Raw genomic sequence first — 22,901 nt, forward strand, 5'->3', positions numbered from 1 at the left:
GCTCAGCCCATAGGATGTGCCAGCAAAATGTTTCCACAGATTAGTGCCTCCCGGGGTGGGACAGCAGCAGCAGGTGGCAGAACAGGACAGGGGAGGGAGCAAAGACCACGAAGCCCTTGGGAGGATCCCAAGGACAGAGGCTTTCTTCTCCAGCCTTCTGTCTCCAGAACCAAGAAGTTCTGGGGTTCCTGCAAAGCCCCTTGCCTCAGTTTCATCTCTCAGTGACTGATCGACGCTGCCTTGCTCACTTTATTTGACCAGTTGTTGTGGTAATTACAGGGGTCTTACAATTTGACTAAGTTCTGCTCCAGATGTAGCATCAACTGGAGGGATGCAGGGGCAGGAGAGGAGAGATGAAGGGCCAGCTGAAAACGCCAAGGGAAGACAGAGGACGAGAAAGGCAGTTACAGCACAAAGAAACGTTATCAGTGATGGAGGGCAGCCTGGAGAGTGTGCCCTAAATTAAACACTTCTAGAAGATAAAACCTGGCTGAGGTTTTCCAAATCTGCATTTGTCAAGTCAGGCCTTAACAAGCAGCAGTTAAATAACCAGCATGAGACCAGCAAGCCTGGTAACTTGTAAGATCAGGGCATGAAGGCAGTAAATGCTGGTTCAGCCGAGGTATGCGGATGTCTGGAGGAAGGAGGAAGTCAGGCTCCTGCCTGCCCACCCCTACCCCTTGGCCTTTTTGGTGACTCTGGAGTGAGTAAGGCGGGTGGGTGATGGATCACCAAGTGGTTTTGACCCAAAGTTTCATCAACATTAGCTTTCCCCTTGGGTTAGTCACGGCTGAGGTCAGGCACCCCAAATCCAGCTGGCTCCTTGACCTCACAGTTCGTGCTGGTGGGGTGCTGGCTCCTGGTCTGCGTCAGCATTCTGGATGAACTCAAAGAGGAATTTCACCTGGGTCTCATAGGCCTGGACTGAGATTTTCTCATTGATTCCGTGGATGCTGAGCAAGAAAATTTGGGGAAGAGAGGAGAGAGCCATGTGCTGTAATGGGTATTACAGAGAACCCCTCCACCCCACGTCCCCTGAAGCCACCAGCCTTTGACCCTCCAGGGGTAAGAAGTAAGGTTTCAGGAGACACAAGATCATCTCTCCAGGGTCCAGCCCCATGGCAGAGAACAGTATGGGGAATATAATAAAAATAAAATCCCAGGGAGTTCAGACTCGTTTCCTGCTTGGGAATCTACGTGATAATTTCTCCTCCGAGGGGAAATTATTTTCTGAATTCTCTTTCTCTTAGGCCAGAGTCTCCTGGCCCCCACTTTAATCCCTCTCCAAAAGGAGAGGGAGGGTGACTGCCCAGGGTCGCTGTGGGGCCTTCACTTCACCTGGGAACTACCCATCAGATCTCGTGCTCACGACCTGCCTCCACACAGCGCAACACACAACCAAACCACACATGTACCTTCAAAGATAAATGTAACAGAGAGTAGCAACCTCCTCTTCCAGTTAACAGACAAAACCCACAAAGCTGTTCTTACACTCATATTCAAATGTTTTCGTTCTAGTGGCCTCTGACTTACGGGGAAATTAAACTGGGTATGATAAAGAACAGAAAGGTAAATGGAATTCAACGACCCCACCACCCCACACCCAGGACTAAAATTTTGCTGAAGAACCCACCCACAAAGTAGTAATTCACACACAGTAGTTGCAATTGGTGATCATGTCTTAGATTCCTACAGTGTGTTTTCTTCTGAGAATTCAAAGCATGTATCCATCTTTGACAACATACGGGTCTGGATTTCACTGAGTGGTCACTGACAAGTTTAGAGTCTCCCTTTTTGGGGAGAAAATGAAGTCCAGAGGGTAAGTACTTCTCCAAAGGGAGGAGGGAAAGGAAGGAAATCAGACCCAAGGGTCCTACTTCTACCAGGTCCTTTCCAATCGCCTGATTATCTCCATCCCCCCAAAATAGTGGCCAATTCGCCTACATTCTGGGGAGTGGCAAGACTCTGACAATGAGGAAAAAGTTGGCCAGTTGGGCTCAATAATGTCTCCATTTTAGTTTGTGCAAACCCTGGCTTTGCCCCATTCTGTGCACTGGCAGGAGAATGCGGTGGGGGTAGGCCAGATGTATCTCCTCTTTGGCCCTTGCTGTCCAAAACATCTCCCTCACTCACCTACGGAAGCTCTGAGGAGTCATGTAGAGGGGGTTGAACCGGTAGAGGCCAGCAGTGAGGTTTGCATAGTGTCTGCTGTCTGTGTTGCCAATACAAATGCCTAGATGGAGAAAATCAAGAATGGAGCTTTATGGGGGCCGCCAAGCCAAGGCAGATGGGGGAGGTGGGCTGACTGGGAAGTTAGGACTTCTGGGTCAATAAGAACATCACCAGGGCCCTCCAGGGAGCCTGCAGCTGTGAAAAGTTTTGTCCTTCAGGCTACCCATTCTTAAAACCTTACTAAAATGCTCTTTCGGCCAGAAGCATGGACTCTCGTCCCCATGACATGAGTGACCTACCCTTCAAATGACCCAGACCAAAGTGTCCTCTCTCCACGATGGCCAGGGAGGCCAATACCTTCATTTTATACCCTTAGCTGGGCTATTTCAGAAACTGAGCTCTCTAGAAATCTAGGTATCCCTTCTTTATTGCCTCAGCTCTTTATACCGCCCTAGCTCCAAAATAAACACCCTCCAGAGAGCGTTCCTGCTCTAAAGTGTAGTTCTCTTTAAGCAGAACATAATTTCCTGTTATTTTTATCCTCTGAAGGATGACTTTGTCTTCCAAGAGTCAAACTTCAGGTTAGGAAAGTCCCAGGGCGGTCTCCAGTGTGTTCATCTCCAGAAGACAGTGGCAGCTCACCCCACGCTCTGGCTAGGGCTTGGGACCTGTCCCCACTGGGAGTGGTCTCTGAGAAAAGACATTCCCCCCACTCTCTACCCCGAATCACCAATTAAAGAATGGTGGGATGATCTGAGATGTTAACTGTGTTTTATTTCATTTTCCACTCCTGGTTTCCAAAGGGTAACTAGGCCCTTCAAACTCCTTGCTTTAGGGATTTCTACCAGTTGATGTCTGCCTATCTTTATTCTGTAAAGACCTAACCTTTAATGGGATTATGGTGGGTGCCCCAGAAGGGAGATGGTAGTTCAGGGAGGCTTTGAGGGCCAAGAAAGAAGAATTGGGACTAAGAGGGCCAGGATAGTGGAGACCCAGGCCTTGCTCTGTGGAAGGAGTTGGAAGAGATGGCCGACCTCAGAGGGGATGGCTGTCTGGTATGCTCAGGGAGGTGGGGTCTTAGGTCCAGAGTCAAAGATCCCACTCCCCGCACAGGCCAGGAAATCAATGGAAATCTCCAACCTGAAGTGACTTTCTAGCTGGGCCATGGATGTCTAAGGTAACTGCCCAGGACCAATGAACAATGGCCCAGGGACTCCCACGCCATGTTGCTTCCTAAGACCTCGAGGACTGGATTAAAAATGAGGTGGTGGTAGGGGTGCCCCAAGACCCTAACAGTTCCTTTAGTTGAATTGCCTGAATAGTGGGACTTAGAGCCAGATTTAAGTCGATTAAAAACCAAGGCTGACCTTTTCACACCTGAGGATATAGAACACCTGAGGATATAGAACCGTGTGCTCCTTAAGGGGCCTGTGCCCAGCATAGAGGCGTGTCCGAAGTTTGCGCTTCCAAAATGAGGGACCTGGGGCATATGGGTGACTCAGTTGTTATGTGTCCAACTCTTTTTTCTTTCTTTTTTTAAAAGATTTTATTTATTTATTTGACACAGAGAGAAATCACAAGTAGGCAGAGAGGCAGGCAGAGGCAGAGGGGAAGCAAGCTCCTTACTGAGCAGGGAGCCTGATGTGGGGCTCGATCCCAGGACCTCAGGATCATAACCTGAGCCAAAGGCAGAGGCTTTAACCCACTAAGCGACCCAGGTACCCCAAGTGTCCAACTCTTGACTCTTACTTTTGACTCAGGTCATGATCTCAGGGTCCTGGGATAGAGTCCCACGTCAGGCTCCTAGCTCAGTACAGAGTCTGCTTGTCCCTCGTCCCCCACCTGCTTTTGCTCTCACTCTATCTCTCAAATAAATTAACAAAATCTTAAAAAAAAAAAAAAAGCAAATGAGGGTATCCATGATTAAACCTAGATTTTGAAAAACCTGGTCTTAGCATTAGAGCATCCCCTCTCCACATCATGGACTGGAGATCCTCAAACTGTGGGCAGCCATCACCTGGTCCCAGGATGCCCTCAGGGGATTTGTTAAAAAGGTGGATTCCAGGGTCCTGCCCAGATGGGGTTAGCCTGAGTCTTTGGGAGTCCAGATTACCTGGACCCACTTTAATGAGTTCCCTAGGGAATCCTCTGCCACTCAAACTGGGGAGCCACTGTCTCCCCAGCCTAGGTTTGGAAGGCAGGCAGGACAGGTAGGGAAGGGGCACAGAGGCACTGCTGCTGGGACTGGTCTGGGCTGGGAGAGCAGAATGGGGTTCCTGCCAATGGTATAGGCAGGGAGGCATTTCTGAGCTCTGATGCTGAGCTATTATCCTAGGATGGGCCAGAACCAGCCTCAGAGAAACTTGGCCCCTTTTGTGGCTCCTCCAGAGGAGTGTGTGTATATGAGTGTGTGTGGTGGTGGGGTGGGTTCTGGGCTGGGCTGATCCTGTCCTCCATGCCAGAGAGGCTGGACTAGGCTAAGCTAGGACCCAGGCATGACTGACCTAATTTATTGTTTCTGCTCTTTTCCTGTTTGCTTTCTGACTTCCACTCCGAGGGGAAAATACAGTTCCAATCTCATCACGAGGGGAGGCAGCCAGATGTTTCCAGGCTGAACAGCTGGGGTGGAGGTGGGGCAGGAGACATTAGAGAGGAAAACGCTTCCAGCCCCCACCTCCCTCCAGCCACAGCTGATGAAGTCATTACCTGGGACAACAGTGCTGACTTCCGGGAAGATGGACTGTATGGTCTGGCGGAGCAACTGGTAGCCCAAGGCCTGAGAATCAGAGGGGCTGATGGGAAGGGGGTCAACGGCAGTCAACACGTGGAACTGGACCCGGTCGTCAGCCACAATGTTCTTGACGAGGTCTAGAACCTTGAGGGAGCAAGGAGAGGGAGTCTGAATTCGTACTAGCTGCTCTCCAAGTACCACGTGAACTGCAATAGCTCTGATCTCTCTGCAGTAAGGCAGAGCCCTGCAGCACACGGGGGAGCCCATTTCTGCACTGGGCCATCAATTTCAAGCACACCGGCTGTAGGAGATGGAAGAGTTGGGTCTTCCTGGCAAGCAATCTACAGCATGGCGGACTGAGGTTAAGTGTTCAGGGGGTTTGCCTCACAGCCACAAGGCAGGCAGGGAATTAGAAAATTAGGAAATCGCATGTCCTTCCTGTGGGCTGAGTCATGGGCCGGGTGGAATGCAGAAGACACAGCAGAAAGGGGAACACGACCATCTTGAGGCAGGGTTGCAGATGTGATGACCTCACTTCAACCTGGGAATCTGAGACAGCTGAGGAAAGGGTCATACACTTTTCTTCCTCATCTCTGGGCATCCCTGCTTCCTGTTTGTAACCAACTGCACTAGAGCCAGGAAGATGAGCTCAACACAGACAAAAAGTCAGGAGTTGGGGGACTGGTATTCAAGTTTTCTCTCTGCCTCCTTTCCTCAGGAAGGAACCTGAGGAAGCTCCTAGAAAATTCAGTCTGAAACAACTAGAGTTGAATCCAGCACAAGTCCTGGTCCCAGGCAGGACGTAGACCAGACCCTGAGGATCAGGTTACAGGGAGACATGAGAGAATGGACCCGGAGGCTGGCTTAGGGAGGCCCCCTGCCCCAGCCCACCCCATAACCCAGGGAAAGCCCCAGCACCGGTCTCATCCCATCTGATCAGCAGTTGTTTGAACTGCCTCTGCCCTAGAAAGAGGGGTGTCTCACAGCTGAGGATCACCTGCATGGGGGGGCATTATCTCAAGAGTACCCCTTTTTATGGCACTGTCCCCTAGAATCATGCTAGGAACTGAGTCTGGAAAGGAATGAGGGTCCTATTTCTAGTTTAGAAACCAGCATTGAGCCAAACCAAACTCCCTGCTGCTGGATTAGTCTGAGGGTGGTAGAGGACAACTCACTTATCAGAGCTTTTTTTTTTTTGATGCCAGCACTTCTGTCCTATATCCTCTAGTATGTGAATTAGTACACAGTTGTGATGTGCCTTCAACCAACAGGGAAGTTCCCAGTGATCCCCTTTAAGGTTGGTTGGGACTATGCCACTGACCTCTGTCCCAAATTACTTGAACATTCCAGCCTCTGGAAAGTGAAGAGCGCACACAGATGGGACCCCCTAGCTCTGTGAGAGGCCACAGGAGCTCCGATTCCCCACCAACTCTCAGGCCAGGTCCTGATGCAAGAGGAGTGGCCACCTCATTTCTGTGTTTTCAGAACCAGGAACATAAAAGGCATGCGAGGGATGCTGGATACAAGAACTTGAAAAGATAGGAACCAATAAAAAGAGTGGGCCTTGGCTCATGAACTTGTCCAGGATGATAGTGCCGCTGGGCTGGGTTCTCTGCACCTGGTCTCTGACTTCACAAGGATGAAGCTTTACTGCTTCCAAAGCGCCCCCGGGCTGAGGTGGTACAGAGCCGCACCCGCAAGAGGGCAGGGTTCGTTCAGATGGATTCCTTGGTGGTGTGGATTCCGAGCCCGAATTTGAAAGAAGGTCATGAAATGCATGAAAGAGACAGTCTGAGCGGTAGAGGGCGTGCACACAAACTGGGGAGTGACACCCACCTTGCGCTGTGGGGGGCCTCTTCGAGCTGTGTGACCTTGGGCGAGCTCCTTAAGCCCTTGTGAACGTAAGGGTAACTAACAGTAGCACTGACCTGGGAAGGGGGCTGTGAGCGCTACTCCATCCCGCCTTAGAGCACCTTGGTTGTGAATGTCTTCCTTAAGAGGAACTCAGATGTGGCTTCCTGAGCACCTCACCCCTCTCTTTTTTATCTTATGTATTTTATATCCTCCATGGGATACAGTACTTACAAGCCAGATCAACGGCATCTTACCTCTTTTGAAGTTTGAGGCCTGTGCCCTTGCTGCCTGGAGGCTGTCCCCAGGTCTCTGTTCTGCATCATGTCCCAGGGTAAATGTCACCCTGGAGGACTGACTGCCTGTTCCTACCCCACCCCACAGTCACTTTGTGACACAACATCCTAGGGTTTTCTTTATGGTACTTGCCTTTTAAAAAACCAACTTGGGGGGCGCCTGGGTGGCTCAGTGGGTTAAAGCCTCTGCCTTCGGCTCAGGTCATGATCCCAGGGTCCAGGGATCGAGCCCCACATCGGGCTCTCTGCCTGGCAGGGAGCCTGCTTCCTCCTCTCTCTCTGCCTGCCTCTCTGCCTACTTGTGATCTCTGTCAAATAAATAAATAAAATCTTAAAAAAAAAAAAAACAAAAACCCAACTTGGTCATGTACTTGACCACTTGCGTGTTGCTGTCCCTTCCCCACTGGAACATCAGTGCCATCAGGATGGGAATCTTGGCTGTCGTGCGCACCGTTCTTCCAAGTGCTTAGAAGAATGTCCAGCTCATAGCAGCCACTCAGTAAACACTTGGTGAAGCAGTGAATGAAGGAAGGAAGGAATTTCCTGCGCTACGCTCTACAGAGGGGGGGCCATGACCCACCCCTTGAGCAGCTCATTACCATCCAAGGCGCCATATTCTTCCCCAACTCTCCTTCAAGTGGGGGCTTCCTGCAACAGCTCCCAGTGATTTTATTTTTACTCCTTGAGGCCCACTCAGAACAAACCTTCTACAGGGCAGCCAATGACATTTCTGAAGACTGCTCCTCACACAGAGGTGCTGGGGACCTCTCTACACTCACACCATGGGAGACACCAGTCGGAGATGGAGGACGAGGGTTCTGGGAACTGTGCATGCTCCTGCTGGACCCAGCCCAAGGCCCTGTACCCTTGGCCTTCAGACCAGCAGTGTCTGAGGGTAGAACCCGATGCACGGACAAAGCGGGGGTGGGATGGGGAGGGACCAGAACAAAAGGGTGCTGTGTGCTTTCAGATGCTGGAGGCTTTCCATTCCTCACTGGGCAGGTGGGCTGGATGCGCCCAGGGATTCCAGGGATTTCATGAGATAGACCGGGAAGGAAGACCAGAGAGGAGGGAAGAGTGCCAGCAGCTGGGGAGATGAAAGCCCCAGCTGGTGGAAAACAGCCCTTGGAAAGGGCATGGAGTTGGAATGAGGCTGGAAAAAAACTGGTAGAAAGAAGTTCAATGAGGGGAATTCAGTGATTTCCTGGCCCCATGATCCTCTAGGGAGAGGACAAAGGTTGGCACTCGATGAAAAGCAGCAGAGCCCAGGGCTCACACCGGTCGCAGCTTCCCCCGAATGCTGGGTGATGCCGGGCTGGCCATCAATTCATTCCCCACTCCCCTGCAGGGAGGGTGTGCCTTGCACCCTGCGTGAGGATGAACAAAACCCTCCAGAGTGAAGAAAGTAGGGAGAAAGGAGTGTGGCTGACCCTCGAGGATTTGCACCAGAGACTCAGGGACCACAACCTGCTCCTAAGCCTGCTTCATTCTGGAATGTACTAGTCATTCCATAGTTGTTGCGCTGCGTCTTGAGATGAGTTTTTGAAGGATTAGATTTGCCTTTTGAACTTTTTTTTAGCTCAATCTGCTGTTTAAATAAGCTAGCCTTCCTGCAGATGCCAAACATTCTGCGCGACGGCTACTCAAGCCTGTATCTTTCAGGTCACATGTCACTTCCCCGGGGAAGCCTTGCCTGACCCCACGTGAGGTCTGGTTCCCTGTTACGTTCTCCACTAGCACCTGGTCCCTCTTTGTCATAGCACTCATCACAGCTTGCATTTATGCACGGATTTAAATCATTTTTAAATTGATGTTTCCAGAAGGCCACTCACTGTCAGGCTCTGTCCTCAATCCTCTTTACTTCTAATTTTATACATCCTTCCTATGGGCTTTTATTGACTCTAGAGGTTTCATTTATGTTAGTAACACTCCAGCCTGTATCTCTGGTTTATTCTATCTCCAGACCCGAGGTATTTATAATTGCCGAGTTATAATTTATAAGCTTCTCAACCATTATACTTCTCTCCCAACGTGCTCTACTTCCTGAACTCTCCATCTTTTGGTTAAAGGCATCAGCTCCTGGCCCACAATGCAGGTTAAAACCCTCGGAGCCATCCCGCCTTCCTGTCTCCCCTTACCCATGACGCACGACATTCTGCTGAACCCAGCCTTCTCTGTCCCATCACCGCCACTACAACCGCTGCCTGAGAGGCTGTCACAGCTTCCCAGCTGTCCCTTCCTCCATGCCCACCTCCTCTGTATCGCCACCGGCACCGTCTTCCCAGAAGCACATCTGAGGACATCGGGACCCTGTTTGAAGACCTCTGACAGGTCCCTCTGTCCGTGGCACACAACACCCCGAGCCCCACGCTCCATTTTCACCACCTGCCACTTCTGCCGGGCTGTCCTCCTCTTCATCCCTACTTTACTTTAGCCGGAGTCTGAATGCCTGGCTTCTAGCTAAGTCCTACTTGTCTTTTATATGGTAGCTCACATGTCTTCTATATGGTAGCACTATTTCTACTGGTCAGGAAGCACTTTCTAGACCTTCAGAGACAGTGACAGTCCCCTTCTCTGCACCGGTCCTTCAGGAATTTATTCATCCCAAATCACTCTGGCCCTGGTCTGGTGTGGTGGTTGTGGAGCTAGACCCTTAGATGCGTCATCTTGAGTATATCACTTACCTGCCTTTTTGATCTGTGCCTCAGTTTCCCTGTTAAATAACGACCGTAGGGTGGCCATGGGCATTAAATGAATATGCACATACCTTAGAACAGTGTCACGTACCAAGCAAGCCTGCAGGATATTTCTGCTACTATTGTTATCATTCATCAGACTCCAAGCTCCCCCCGCCCAGAGGTCTCCTAATCCTAGTCCCGTTCTTGGAAGCCTCCAGAGAAGGCTGAACAAATGCTATTGGATAAACCAACCAAGGTTGGTTGAAAAATGGTGGCTGGCCAGCCTTGGGACGGCAGCTACACCCACATCCTGAGCACCAAACATCCGTGATACTGAACCAGTGGCTGGGAGCAGAAGTCACACACCTCCTGGACGGTCTGCGCAGAGTCAATCCGGAAGTTGACCACGGCCTGGGCCACTGAGGGGAGGACATTCACCTGGAGAGAGAACCACAAACCCTGGCCTGAGCCACACGTGCCTCCCACCCAGGAAAGGCCAACTACTACCAGTAGAGAAAGAGGAAGCTGATTTGATAAAGGCACAGAGCTCCATTTTCTGTCAGCTCCTTGTCTTCCTAGGGCTCCTGACAAGTGAGCAAGAGAGGTGTCTCTGCGATAGGCCAGACCTCCATGCTTCTTGGTCGTGGGGTGGGGGTCACAGAGAGCTGCTCAGTCCAAGACCGTTTTCTCTGAGGCCACGCAGACCTTGCTCTCCTGGCCCCATGCAGCATCGCGGGCTGTCTCCCGCACATGCTCTTTTCCAAGGCGCCTGGGCTGTCCCTGCAACAGCTAATGGTCCCTCAGGACAGGGCGCCCTGAGCCACTGCAGGCCCCCATCACGCTGTGCCTGATCCCCACAGGCGGTGATCAGATGGTGGTCTCCCATGTCTAACTGCAAAATGTGCCTCTGTTCTCTGCCTGCCCAGGAAGAACCCAAGACTAACTGGAAAAGAGAACTGGGCTCTGAGTGGAGTTTTTCCTTGGAGGCCATGAGAGAACAGACTCCCCGACTCTGAATCTTTCTTTGAACTGCTATGGTGCAAAAAATCACTAGAGTAGGGGCAGGAGAGCTGGGCTGTTACAAATTAGCCATGGGATTTTGCGTAATTATAACTTGTTTGTGCCTCTGTTTCCCGAATGTCAACTGGGGCAACAGTACCAGGAGGGCTGTGAGCAGATTGAAAGGAGTAACAAGTGTGACGGTATTCTGGACGGAAAAAATGGCATTCACACGCAAGGACACGCTATTACGATTTCGGGGAATACTCTAGGCACGCTGGTAAGGACAGCTCGGGTCCAGCGGACACACTGGACACTCCGGTCAGTGAAGCTAGGAGGTCAGTGATGTGCCATTCATTGGGGACCAGAGCTCCACGAGGCCACCCGGTAAGCTAGGGGTATGGCGCTCCCTAAAACAGCGCTGGTGGGACTGGTAGTAACTGGGCCAGTCTCACCTTTCTCAAGACTGCAGGAAGGCCTAGGCCCGGGCTATCCAGAGAGGCTGTGGCTTGTTCCTTGAAACAGACACACCCCTTTGTGGCCAACCCAACTGGAAGTAGACCAATTTGCTGAAAAGCAGTTCTTGGGAAAGAAAAATCCATCAAAGTCATCATTCACTCAAAGTTTATCTCTACAAGTGAATTTCTCCTAGAACTGAGGTCCTTTCAGATTACCCAGTATTAGTGTGTTTTAGGAAATGACTAATATATGCCTTTAGGTGTTGTATATATCACAAATGTTATTGTAGACTTTTTAAGTGGCAGGTGGGTTTCTCTCTTTTGACTCAGAATAGCACAAGGGTAAAATACATTAATCATGCATTAAATCTGTCCGCAGGATCAACCTTTCCAAGGATGGTGAAGAATAACCAAAAGACCCTTGATGGTAGAAAAGTTAGAACCTTTAGTCTGCCTGATCAAAACGCTAAATATTTAACATGCTGAATGAGTATCCTTCCAGAAATTCCCAATAACTTCCCTTCAAACCAGTATCATGGCTGTTTTTTTTTTTTTTTTTTTTTTTTTTTTTGAAGGGGTACAGATAGATCCAAGGAACCTGGGAGGGGCCACAGACACCCGCTAAAATACACATATGCAAAATCTGGCCAGCAATTTCAGAAGGTTTGTGACCCTCAGCTACATTTGTTTTTGAAGATTACCCAACCGGTACCACTGTGTAGTTCAGCCCTGGGCCTTCCTAGTATACGAACTGCAACCAGAGGAGGAAGAAGGGGCGGGAGACAAAGCCAAAGGTTGGAGAGGTGGGTGGACAGTGAGGAAAAGGTGTAGGGAGGATCCAGGAGATGTTACCTTGACTCCTGCGTTGAACATGGTGAGGGCCACAGTGGTCCTGACCAGAGCGTTGGTTATGTAATTCCTCTCCATATACCTAAAGCAAAAGGACTAAGGTCAGACATTAGGAAGAACCGTCCAATGTGGAGAAAGAATGGGTTAGAAGATCACCCACTTTCCTGACTCTTGGAGATCTTTAAGACTAGGAGGGACATCCTATGTGTGAATCAGATGTAGTTCTGGTGGCAAAGGGATGATTAATCAGGCCCTGTTAAGCCAAGAAGAGGGGACTGGGTAGGGGGTAGGTTTGGGCTGGAGGATGAGAAAGAAGGAAAGATAAAACTTTACCTGCTTACAAGCGGCCCAAATAGCCACAGGTTGCTCAAGATAATATTGGCAGGGAAGGGGAACTGAAAGGGAAAGAACCAGATCAGCCAGATTTCAGAGGGGTCAAGGTAATGGGGTCCCTGTACCCGAGGCCTGGGTCTCTCCCTCCTTTAGATCTGCCTTGAGGGCCCTCAGCGGTAGCCTTGAGTAAGGACGAGTGGGAGGAACCAGCTCCCAAAGGGTGCCTGGGTGTGCCAAGTCTTAGGGTCTCAGAGGAGCACCAACACCCCTGGGAAGAGTCAGATCCTGGCTTTTACTGCCAGCTCTGTCTTGGCTCAGCCTCTGGCTGAAAACAGGTGAGCACATGCACAGCTCTGGTCAGCAGCGGGCCCCTCTACTACTCTGGAAGCTACATTTCTGCCACCCTTTCTTCCTCTTCCACAGCCAACCAGGAATGTGGGAGATGCCTTTTCCCACCTCGTGGGCCAGTTGCTGCAGTGTCATTTTCAGTGGCCCGCTTCCAAACATGTTCGGCATTGGGGTCTGCTCAAGGCTGGAAGAGAAACGGAATTCTCAAGACTTCCCCAACCCCGGTTAAAGGTCAGAGATCTGAACACAAGAAGGAGGGAGACAGGATTTTTCAACAGGTCTGGCTAGGAGGTGTCGTCCCGTTCACCTGTCACCTCCACCTGTTTGGAGACCTCAACGCCCAAACAGGACACTTCAAGTCCATTAGCAGAAGCTGTCCCCGTCCGGCAAGTCCAAGCAGGTACCCCGACTCTCATACCACCTACCACACCGTAGCAGAGTTCTCAGTCTCTGTGGCTACCTGTGAGTTCCCTGAGGAAAGGGACGGTCTGTTCCTGGGCACGGAGCCTTAAACGTTGGTCATCAGTTACATCTTTAACTGAAGTAATATACTTCTTCTTCCCACTTTGCTAAGAACACCCAGCCGGAGGGAAGCTTTGCTGGGACAGACCCTGCTGTGCTCACCCTCAGTCTGCTGCCCTTAGGTCCTGCCCTGGCTTTTACTGCCAGCTCCTGCTTGCAATATGGGTAGATTCTTCTCTGACCTCTAATCCCTGCCTGGGTACTGGTGCCTCTGTCCTCCCAGCAGCCCCCATTGTGGCCTTTCAGCCCAGCTGCAGGGCAGGAAGCTTAGCCTCTTCCAACTCATAGTGGGAAAGTACCAGGTCTTCCATCCCGAGTGCGGCTAGGGAGCGGGGCCCGTGCTGCTTACCGGCTAACAGCGGCCGCGAGGATGCCGATGGTGGTCTCCTTTGGGGGAGCTGAGGAGTGGCCTGGACTCATGTTTACTTCAAGCCTGAGGTTAATTAAACCCTTCTCTGAGAGCCCAATCCTGCAGGAGAGAATCGGAGAGGAGCTTCCTGACTTCCTCCCACCCTGAATTATCCCATGGGCCCAGAGGTCTGCCTGTACGGTGGTCCGGTGGACTAGGAGATTGGCTTCATGCTGCCTAAAAAAACCAACCCTAGGGCGCCTGGGTGGCTCAGTGGGTTAAGCCGCTGCCTTCGGCTCAGGTCATGACCTCAGGGTCCTGGGATCGAGCCTCGCATCGGGCTCTCTGCTCAGCAGGGAGCCTGCTTCCCCCTCTTTCTCTGCCTGCCTCTCTGCCTACTTGTGATCTTTCTCTCTGTCAAATAAATAAATAAAATCTTAAAAAAAAAAAAACAAAACAAACAAACAAAAACCAACCCTAGAGGAGAAAGGGAAAGGGGGAACCCAAACGGGGTGGGCATTCAGGAGCAGAGGAGTAAAATAAGGAGTTGCCTCAGTATGACTTACAGACACAAGGCTGGGGCCATCTGGAGGGGGATGAGAATACCTTCCAAAGTTGGGGTGGGCAGGGGTATAGCTCGGTGGTAGAGCATTTGACTGCAAAGTAGGGGTGGGGTACTTTACTCACATAGCAAAGGGCTTCTTGAGGTAGGGAATGAAACCATCCAAGATGAAGTTACCCTCGTCCACAATGAAGGCTAGCTTGACACCCCTTGCCTGTAGCAGGGCTGAGATCTTCTGGGCCCCATTATATCCCGACACCTGCAAACATTGAACCCATGGCCACGGTCCTTTGCAGCCAGACCTCCAGTAGCCAGTGGAGACACATTCAACATAGTTGGGGGCTCTAGAACCATCCTGCCCAGTCTCTTCCTGGGGAAGGGGCAGGGGTAAGGGGCCTAGACAATCCTGCTTCACTAGACCCTGGAATATCACAGCTGGACAGCCAGACCACCCTCATTTCACAGATGAAGAGACTGGGACCCACAGAATGGGGTTACTGGCCCAGGGTCAATGTAGGTGACATCACTGGAAACAAAATACTGATTCCTTGCTCCCTGTTGGTTCTCTTTCTATCACACCCATGTTTCTCAAGGTGTCATGGATGGAACCTGCCTTAGACATTACCAGGGAGTTTGTTAAAAAATTCAGCACTATGCCTATCGCTAAATGAAAGAAGCCGATCTGAAAAGGCTGTATCCTGGATGAGTCCAACTATAGGACGGTCTGGAAAAGGCAAAACTATGGAGACAGTAAGGAAAAAAAAAATCTGTGGTTTCCAAGACTTGCGGGAGGGAGAGAGGGATGAATAGGGGGAGCACAGGGGATTTCTAGGGCAGTGACACTACTCTGTATGACACTATAATGGACCCTATATGGTGGACCCATGTCACTGTTGGACCAAGCCAACAGAATGGACACCAAGAGTAAACCCCAGCGTAAACTAGGGCTTTGGGTAATTATGATGTATCAGTGTAGGTTCATCACTTGTTTCAAATACCCCTCCGCTGGAGATGCAGACAATGGGGGAAGCTATAAGGGAAGTCTGTAGACCTTCTCAGTTTTGCTGTGAATCGAAAACTGCTCTAAAAAATAAAGCCTTTTAAAACCAAATTCAGATCTATGGCTCAGGGTGTGGGAATCTGCACTTGGGTCCAGGGCCTTAGACCGTCCTGGCACAAAGATACCCAGAGAAGCTGGCAAAAACCCCACACCATATTCTGGAGACCCTGCAGCTGGGGAGCAAACTGGCCTAGAGTGAAACTCCCTACCACCCCCACCCCCCCCACAAACAGAGGTTCTCGAGATGGTTTACAGTGTGAGGAGGCTTTACCTCTTCATCATGGCCCAGAGCAATGAAGAAAGATCTTCGGGGGATGTAGTTTCTGTTCAGCAGGAGCTCCAGGGCCTGTAAGATCGCCTGGGGTGGGGAGAAGCAGAAGGGAAGAGGGAGAATCAGGGCATCGGTGACATACAGCTGCCTGCATCAGGCCTGCTGGGGCTGGCACCAGACACTCTCTTTAAAGAGAACACATTCAAGGGGCCCAGGGGGAGGGTGCTGAGGAAGCTTAGCTCCTTTCCTAGCATACATGTATCAGTTCACAGCTGAAAGGGTCCCTGGAGATCATCTACTCCAGTCCTTGTTTCGCAGTTGAGAAATCAAGACCCAGAAAAGGACAGTGACCAAGCGATGGCTGGAACCCAGGTTGCCTGGAGCCAAGGTTCTTTCCACTATAACCCCCTGAATCCCAGGGGTCAGCAGAGCGTGCCCAATCTGGGGGACTCTTTAGGGCCCCCAGGCAGAGGGAACAAAGCATTTCAGACCATCAGAGAGTTCTTGTTGTCCACTGTGCCTCGGCCGTGGATGAAACCATCACGCTCCAAGCCGGAGAACGGGGGCACCTCCCAGCCTTCTTCAGGGGCGGGCACCACGTCACTGTGCGCCATCAGCATGTAGGGCTGCAAGCTGGGGTCTGAGCCTCGGACAGTGAGCAGGTGGCTATACTCTCCTATGACTTCATGCTGAATAAAGCTGGTTTTGAAAATGGTCGGAAAGACTAGGGACAAAGGGATGAAAAGCAGGGAGAGAGAAAGCCAGATTTAACACTTTCCTTTGGATTTCTTACCATTTCATAGATGTCTTCCCGGGGCCCTGCCTTTTTAAAAACATGCAGCGTCCTGTAGGAAGCCTTCCGTCCTGTAGGAAGCCTTCTCGAACAAAGCCAGTGGGATTCCTGATGTGCCTGGCCACTCTCTAAAATTCCTCTTCCTCATATCTTAATGTGCTGCTCCTATGCAGGAATGGGCATATCAAGATTCTATCACGGTGACAGCTGACAGAGGAAGATCTGGTTTGGTGTGACTCACAATATGTTATCACAAGTATATGCTACTGGGCTATGAAGATGAGGAGTGTGTTAAATTTTAAATACAGCAGTCCCCAATATCCAAATTACTTGGAACCAAACATGACTTTTATATTAAAAAGAAAAAGAGAAAGGCCATTTTTTTACTTAAAAAATAATATTTCTACTGTGTGTATCACATGGAGAGAAGACTGCTCTGTCTAGCACAAGGCCACACTCCTGTGTGCTGGTGTGGATTTCTCAGGGTCGGTTACTTGGGTTGCAGACAACGTTAGAGAGGGAGTTAATCACTATACACCTGGGCCGACTCCCCCCAGCTCTGACAACTATGGAGGGGCTGTTTTTTCCCTTTGACTTAGGAAGAGGGCCTCACTACTCTCCAGGAGCTTTCCACATGACGACTGGGGCGTTCCAAGCCTCCTGTTTCTTCTTGACCCATCCCTTCTTTGGCTCACATCGGGGTGACGGGCTGATAGCGCAGCTCAAAGTTGCCAAGGGCCTTGAAACTCAGAAATAAGTCAGTTAAAAATCTGGGGAAGGGCCCAGGTGGATGGAGTGTGTACAGAGGTGTGTAGGTGTGTGTATGGAGGTAGGGGTGGGAAGAGCCTGGGGTAGAGTTTCTAGAAACTTGCATGGGAAGAAGGAATGCCTATTCCTACCTTTTTTTTTTTTTCTATTTAAATTTGAGTATAGTGACACAAATGTCCCCTCTGTTTTCGGTATACAACGTGCTGTATTCACTGCAAGTGTAGCTACTGTCTGTCCCGACACGTGGCTGTTAGACTAGGACCAACTATATTTGTTCACCTGTGCCCTTTATTCCCCTTCTTCATTCCACCTGTTGATTACCTCATATTTACTGACCATAACATATTCAGGGCAAAGATCAGGAGAGTTGAAACTCCAACCCAACAGGGACGTGCTTTAATTTTTCAAAAGCCAAACAAAGCTTTAGTCTCTACTCTGCATTCAGACTCCTGGGGCACTTCTATTCCTCCCCACTGTGTGTAATAGGCCCACGGCAATTGGACTGTCCTCTGGTCAGTAACAAAAGACACTTCTTCATCACCTTATTAAAAAACTGTCTGCCGTTCTCCCCCCCCACCCCGCCCCTTTCCACAGCTTGTGGCAGACCTGTCTGAAGGTATTCTCCAAACTGAGCCAGGGCTGTTGTGTTCAAGTTCTCGGGGCTGAAGGACACTGTTGGAATCTGGATAGCACCTGTCGGGGCAGATAGAGATGGGAGATTACGGATGATAACAACCAGTGGTTTTCCCATAGCTCTCTGTGCAGAGAGAGTTCTGCCTTCTTACTGTGGAGGACAGAACGATCCTATGGGGTTATTTTCTCTAATGCGAAGGTGGGAAAACAAGTTAGAGGGGTTGGATGAGCTACTCAGGACTGTCCTGAAATAATCAGCAGAACTGGGATTAAAACCCAGATCTTTAAGATTTTTTAGACTAATATATATATTTTTAATTTATTTGACAGAGAGAGAATGTGCATGAGCGAGGCTAGGAGCCTGGGTGAGGGGCCTGTTTCTCCCTCTGCCTACCGCTCCCCCACTTGTGCTCTCTTCCTTTTCTCTATGACAAATAAATAAATCTTACAAAAAAAAAAATGGTGTGCTGACTATATTCATAGTTGCTTGGATTTACCCAGAAGATTTCCAGGATACAAAGGAAGCTAATGCAAGTAGCTACCTCTGCGTATTTGTGGGGGCAAGAAAATGGTGGTGGTTGGTGGGAAACAGGGCCACAAAGACAGGGTGGGACTGAGACACCCCCGCCCCCACCCCCGCCCTCTGACACTATTTTGGGTTTTAACTCTGTGAATGTATTACCTATCCAGAAATAAAGGAAACATTTTTTAATTGGCAAAAAAAGATGTGTGTGTGTGTGCGCCTGTGTGTGTATGTAATATTCAGCCACAAAAAGTGAAATCTTGCCATTTGTGACAGGATAGATGGACCTAGAGGGTATTATGCTAAGCGAGAAAGACAAACACCATATGATTTTACTCCTATGTGGAATGTGAAGGAAGGAGAGAAAGAGAGAAATTAAACAAATAATCAAATTAAAATAAACATAAATACAGAGAACAGACTAGGGGGTTCTAGAGGGGATCAACCATGTGTGATGGATGGGAACTAGACTTGTGGTGGTGGTCATTTTTCATTGTATACAGATGTCAAATTACAAAACTGTACACTGAAATTTTAAAATAATAATAATAAAGAGTTAAAAAAAAAGGAAAATAATGTCCAAGATGGGGGGTAGGGTAGGGGTAGGTGGACAGGAATAGATTTTGTGGATCCTGGGATCCACAGTGGGAAGCTGCTATAAATTGCTTCTAAGCCTCACTCTGCTTCTGAAACCATCATCCCTCCAATGAACCGGAGAAGCCCACTATCCTGGATCCCTACATGAGGGAGGCTTTGTGTGCAGAAAGCAGATTTATTCCTCATGGACTGGCTCACCCAGAGTCTCACTGATCTCTCAACAAAGGCCAGCATTCTGGCACATGATGGAAAGTGTGGATTTAGGGGCCCCTGAGTGGCTCAGTGGGTTAAACCTCTGCCTTCGGCTCAGGTCAGGATCTCAGGGTCCTGGGATCGAGCCCCACATCGCATGGGGCTCTCTCCTCAGCAGGGAGCCTGCTTTCCTCTGTCTGCCTGCCTCTCTGCCTACTTGTGAACTCTCTGTCAAATAAATAAATAAAATCTTTAAAAAACAAAAAACAAAACAAAACAAAAAAAGGAAGGTGTGGATTTAGAAACTCCTCTACTCCTCAGTCCTTAATCATTTCATCCACTTTACCCAGATGTGTCAGGTCTTAAGTTGCTACTAGGCCTGAAGGCTTTACACTTTGATCCATTATTACATGAAACACCTGTGGGAGGGGAATGCAGTAAGATAGGAGGTATTCATTAGCTATCCGGAAACACAGTGAGAAGAACACACACACCCAGGCATGCAGGCATTTATCAAGGGAGGGCCTGTGAAAGATATGCTTCCCTTTGTGAGTTTTGCTAAGGATCCGCCCTGCATCACAGTCCATCACATGTCCCACATAAGGAGATGTAGGCCATATAGCCACATGGTTATAAGGTCCCTACTGTGGGTTCTTTAAATAAGGAATCTTTTGCTTTCTTCTAGGTGAAAAGACTCTGGGGTGAGCAGCTGTCCCCCGGCTTTCAGAGAACTCACTATTTGTGCTGCTCTGCCTCCAGACCAATCGTTCAGGCACATGGACAATGTATCTTCAATCACGGGGGTTAGCACTGGGTCCCTGCATCTGCCTGCACATGTTTATGTAGGCAGTTTCTTTTAATCCATTATTTTAATGAAAGGGAAAAGACTGGAGCTAAGCCCAGTGGTGAGGGTTTCATTATTCCTTAGAATCTAGCCCTCCACAGAACCTTTCCTCTTTTCTCCTGGAAAACGCAGACTGAGAAGGCAAATGAGTTTTTTTTTTTTTAAAGATTTAATTAATTAATTTATTTGATAGAGAGAGATCGCAAGTAGGCAGAGACGCAGGCAGAGAGAGAGAGAGAGGAGGAAGCAGGCTCCCTGCTGAGCAGAGCCCGATGCGGGACTCGATCCCAGGACCCTGGGATCATGACCTGATCAGCGGCTTAACCCACTGAGCCACCCAGGTGCCCGGCAAATGAGTTTTTAACCTTGGTTTGAGGTCTAGGGGAGAGATGTCTGTTAATTTGGAGAGGAAATCTGCAACATCTCACACCCCAGGGTTTCGGAGTCCTTCCGAGCTGGATGGATCCTACAAGCTAGAGATGCTATCACACCCTGCTCGCTCCTTGCCCTGGAGTCTCTGGGGAAGGTCATTTAATTGACCAAAGCGTCAATTTCCCTCCACTGTAGATAAGATTAAGATAATTTAGTTTTAAATCACAGAGATTTCACAGAAGTGAAAACTTTCTAAGGTTAAAAGTACGGAAGAAAAGGGGCACCTGGGCAGCTCAGTGGCTTAAGCCTCCTCCTTGGGCTCAGGTCATGATCTCCGGGTCCTGGGATCGAACCCCGCCTCAGGCTCTCTGCTTAGCGGGGAGCCTGCTTCCCCTCCTCTCTCTCTGCCTGCCTCTCTGCCTCCTTGTGGTCTCTGTCTGTCAAATAAATAAATGAAATCTTAGAAAGTACGAAGTACGAAGAAAATTATTGCAGTATTGCAATACTAAGGAAAAGCAGGGGGGTAGGCTGGGTGATAAGCAAGGCAGCAGGGGCGGTGGTGGAAGCTGGGGTAGATTCCGGACAAGGCAGGGAACACCGGAGTCCCCCAGAAGCCAGATCTGGGGCAAGAGTGACGTCCCCAAGCCCCGGCAGGAGGTGCTGGGACTCGGGCTAGTGCTGGTCTGGGGAGTGTGGTGGCGCTCCAGTTCTAGTAATGGACCCTCTGCGGAGGGCGTGGGGCGGCACGGGTTGGGGCCCCAGGAGAGAGGGACCCCGTATCTGGGCGAAGCTGGCTGCAGGGGACCAGGCTCACCTTTCAGCGCTTCCTTCATCGCGAAGCGCTCGCCTGGGCTGAACTGAGAAGGGATTTGCGGCGCCTTCTGATGCTTCTGGCCCTTCAGGTCCTGCAATCTGGAGACTGTGGAGGTACCTAGCAGCAGCAGAGCCGCCAGAGCCAGCACGCAAACACACTGCGGAACCATGCTTCCCTCCGGTCTGCAAGTGGAGTTTGCACCTCAACTACCGAGACGGAGATTGTCGTCCTGTCATTGCTCCAATTCCCGCAATTGCATTAGCCCCACCCTATCCCCAGATCTGACCAATCGTCGCTGGCCCGGGGCTGAGGAACAACCAATCGGCGGGACGGCTCCGCCCAGGTGCGAAGGGCCTTTCGGGAGTGGTGGTTTCTCGGTCTGGGGCAGGCAGAAGTAGGTCAGAGGTGAGGGCTCCAGGTCCACCGTAGGTCTGAGGCGCCCTTGATCTTCTGCTTTGAGGTTCTCGGAAATCCCTTGCTATATGACAAACCAATTAAAGGGGGGAAACGCAAAATAAAATCAGCAAAGCGTGTCAGACCTTAATCGGCTTCTCACTTCTGAAGTTTAGAACTTGATTACCAGCCCCCTGGATGGGGGCTCCTGGCTTTATTTATTACCGGGCCCCCGGCTTTATTTAACCTGAAATTGAAACAGTATTCCTCTATCTATAGACGTGGCTTTGAATCAGCTCAGAGGGCTTGCCCCTGTTTCGCTGGAAGTGTTTTAGATATTAATGTAAACACTGCATTTTTGCAACTCTAGGCAAATACATGAAGACTGAAGGATGTTGAGAAAGATTGTGCTTCAATAATTTTGATGTACTTAATAAACTGAAATTTTAATAGCTGTTCACAGTAAAGGATCATTTTGGAAAAAGAAAGAAAAGAAAATTGGGACACAGAATAAAATTAGATTTATGGGAGCCAGAAAAAAACATTCCTTTCATATCCCTTGATGCAATTTAATCTGCCACCAGTCACATATTTTAGAATTCTCTAGAAAAAAAATCAACAGTAGGGTTGCATAGCTACTCATGCCCAAAGCTGCAAATTCACACTCCTGGTGTCTGCCAAAGCTCAGAGAGGGAGTGTTTTGTTCCCTTTCAGGAATAATAATAACAACAACAACAACAATAATAACAACAACAACAACAATAATTCAAAAAAAAAAGACTACAATCATATATTTACTTTTCAATAGCAATCTAAAAAACAGTATTATGAAACATTTCACACATACTGAAAGGTATAAAGAATAATATAATGAACATTTCTGTATTCACCACCCAGCTTAAGATCTAGAATATTAAAAATAGAGTTAAAGTGAGTTTTTAAAATTATAAATAGTGGGGGTGCCTGGTGTTGCCCTGGGTAATTAATTCAGGGTTGTGGGGTGGAGCCCTAGGCCTATTGGGGTATCTGCTTGGGATTCTTCCCTCTGTCCCTCCCCTTAAAATAAATAAATAAATCTTTTAAAAAAATGTGAACATTGGCAGAATTTTTATACAAAGTGGCTTAATTTCTACCAAACTTCAAAAACATTTTTAATAAGATTTTTATTTATTTATTTGAGAGAGAGATTACAGAGGTAGAGGGGAAAAGCAGGCTTCCTGCTGAATGCAGAGCTGGACGCAGGGTTCCCCCACAGGACACTTACCCAGCTGAGCCACCCAGGCACCCCCAAACTTCAAAATTTTTATGATTTTAAGATTAGTACACGTTTAGGCCCTTGCGAATTATTTGGAGAATACAAGGAAATATAAAGAAAACAAATTGTGCTTCTCACACAGTCCTTTTTTATTTTCTTGCTTAATAAATCTTTCTCTAGTTCAATATCATACATATATTTTGATGTGTCATCTTTTACAGTTTTAAACTTTTGCCTT

At 49.2% G+C, this 22,901-nt stretch overlaps 1 protein-coding gene across 1 annotated transcript; it reads right to left on the bottom strand.

Moving 5' to 3' along the window:
- Window positions 1-231: 231 nt before the first annotated feature.
- On the bottom strand, window positions 232-21,257 carry PM20D1 (peptidase M20 domain containing 1). The gene is made up of 13 exons (XM_004756447.3): window positions 21,016-21,257; window positions 17,647-17,733; window positions 15,971-16,203; window positions 15,480-15,566; window positions 14,274-14,407; window positions 13,587-13,706; window positions 12,824-12,899; window positions 12,368-12,429; window positions 12,038-12,116; window positions 10,095-10,166; window positions 4,879-5,047; window positions 2,134-2,233; window positions 232-953 (listed from the first exon to the last, which is right to left on the bottom strand). Exons 1-13 carry the CDS (start codon window positions 21,182-21,184, stop codon window positions 830-832), a joined length of 1,512 nt encoding a protein of 503 aa, XP_004756504.1. The 5' UTR covers window positions 21,185-21,257; the 3' UTR covers window positions 232-829.
- Between the last annotated feature and the right edge of the window lie 1,644 nt (window positions 21,258-22,901).

The sequence above is a fragment of the Mustela putorius genome, unplaced genomic scaffold, assembly GCF_011764305.1.
Source record: "Mustela putorius furo isolate JIRA1106 unplaced genomic scaffold, ASM1176430v1.1 tig00000508_pilon_pilon_pilon, whole genome shotgun sequence".
Taxonomy (NCBI): Eukaryota; Metazoa; Chordata; class Mammalia; order Carnivora; family Mustelidae; genus Mustela; species Mustela putorius.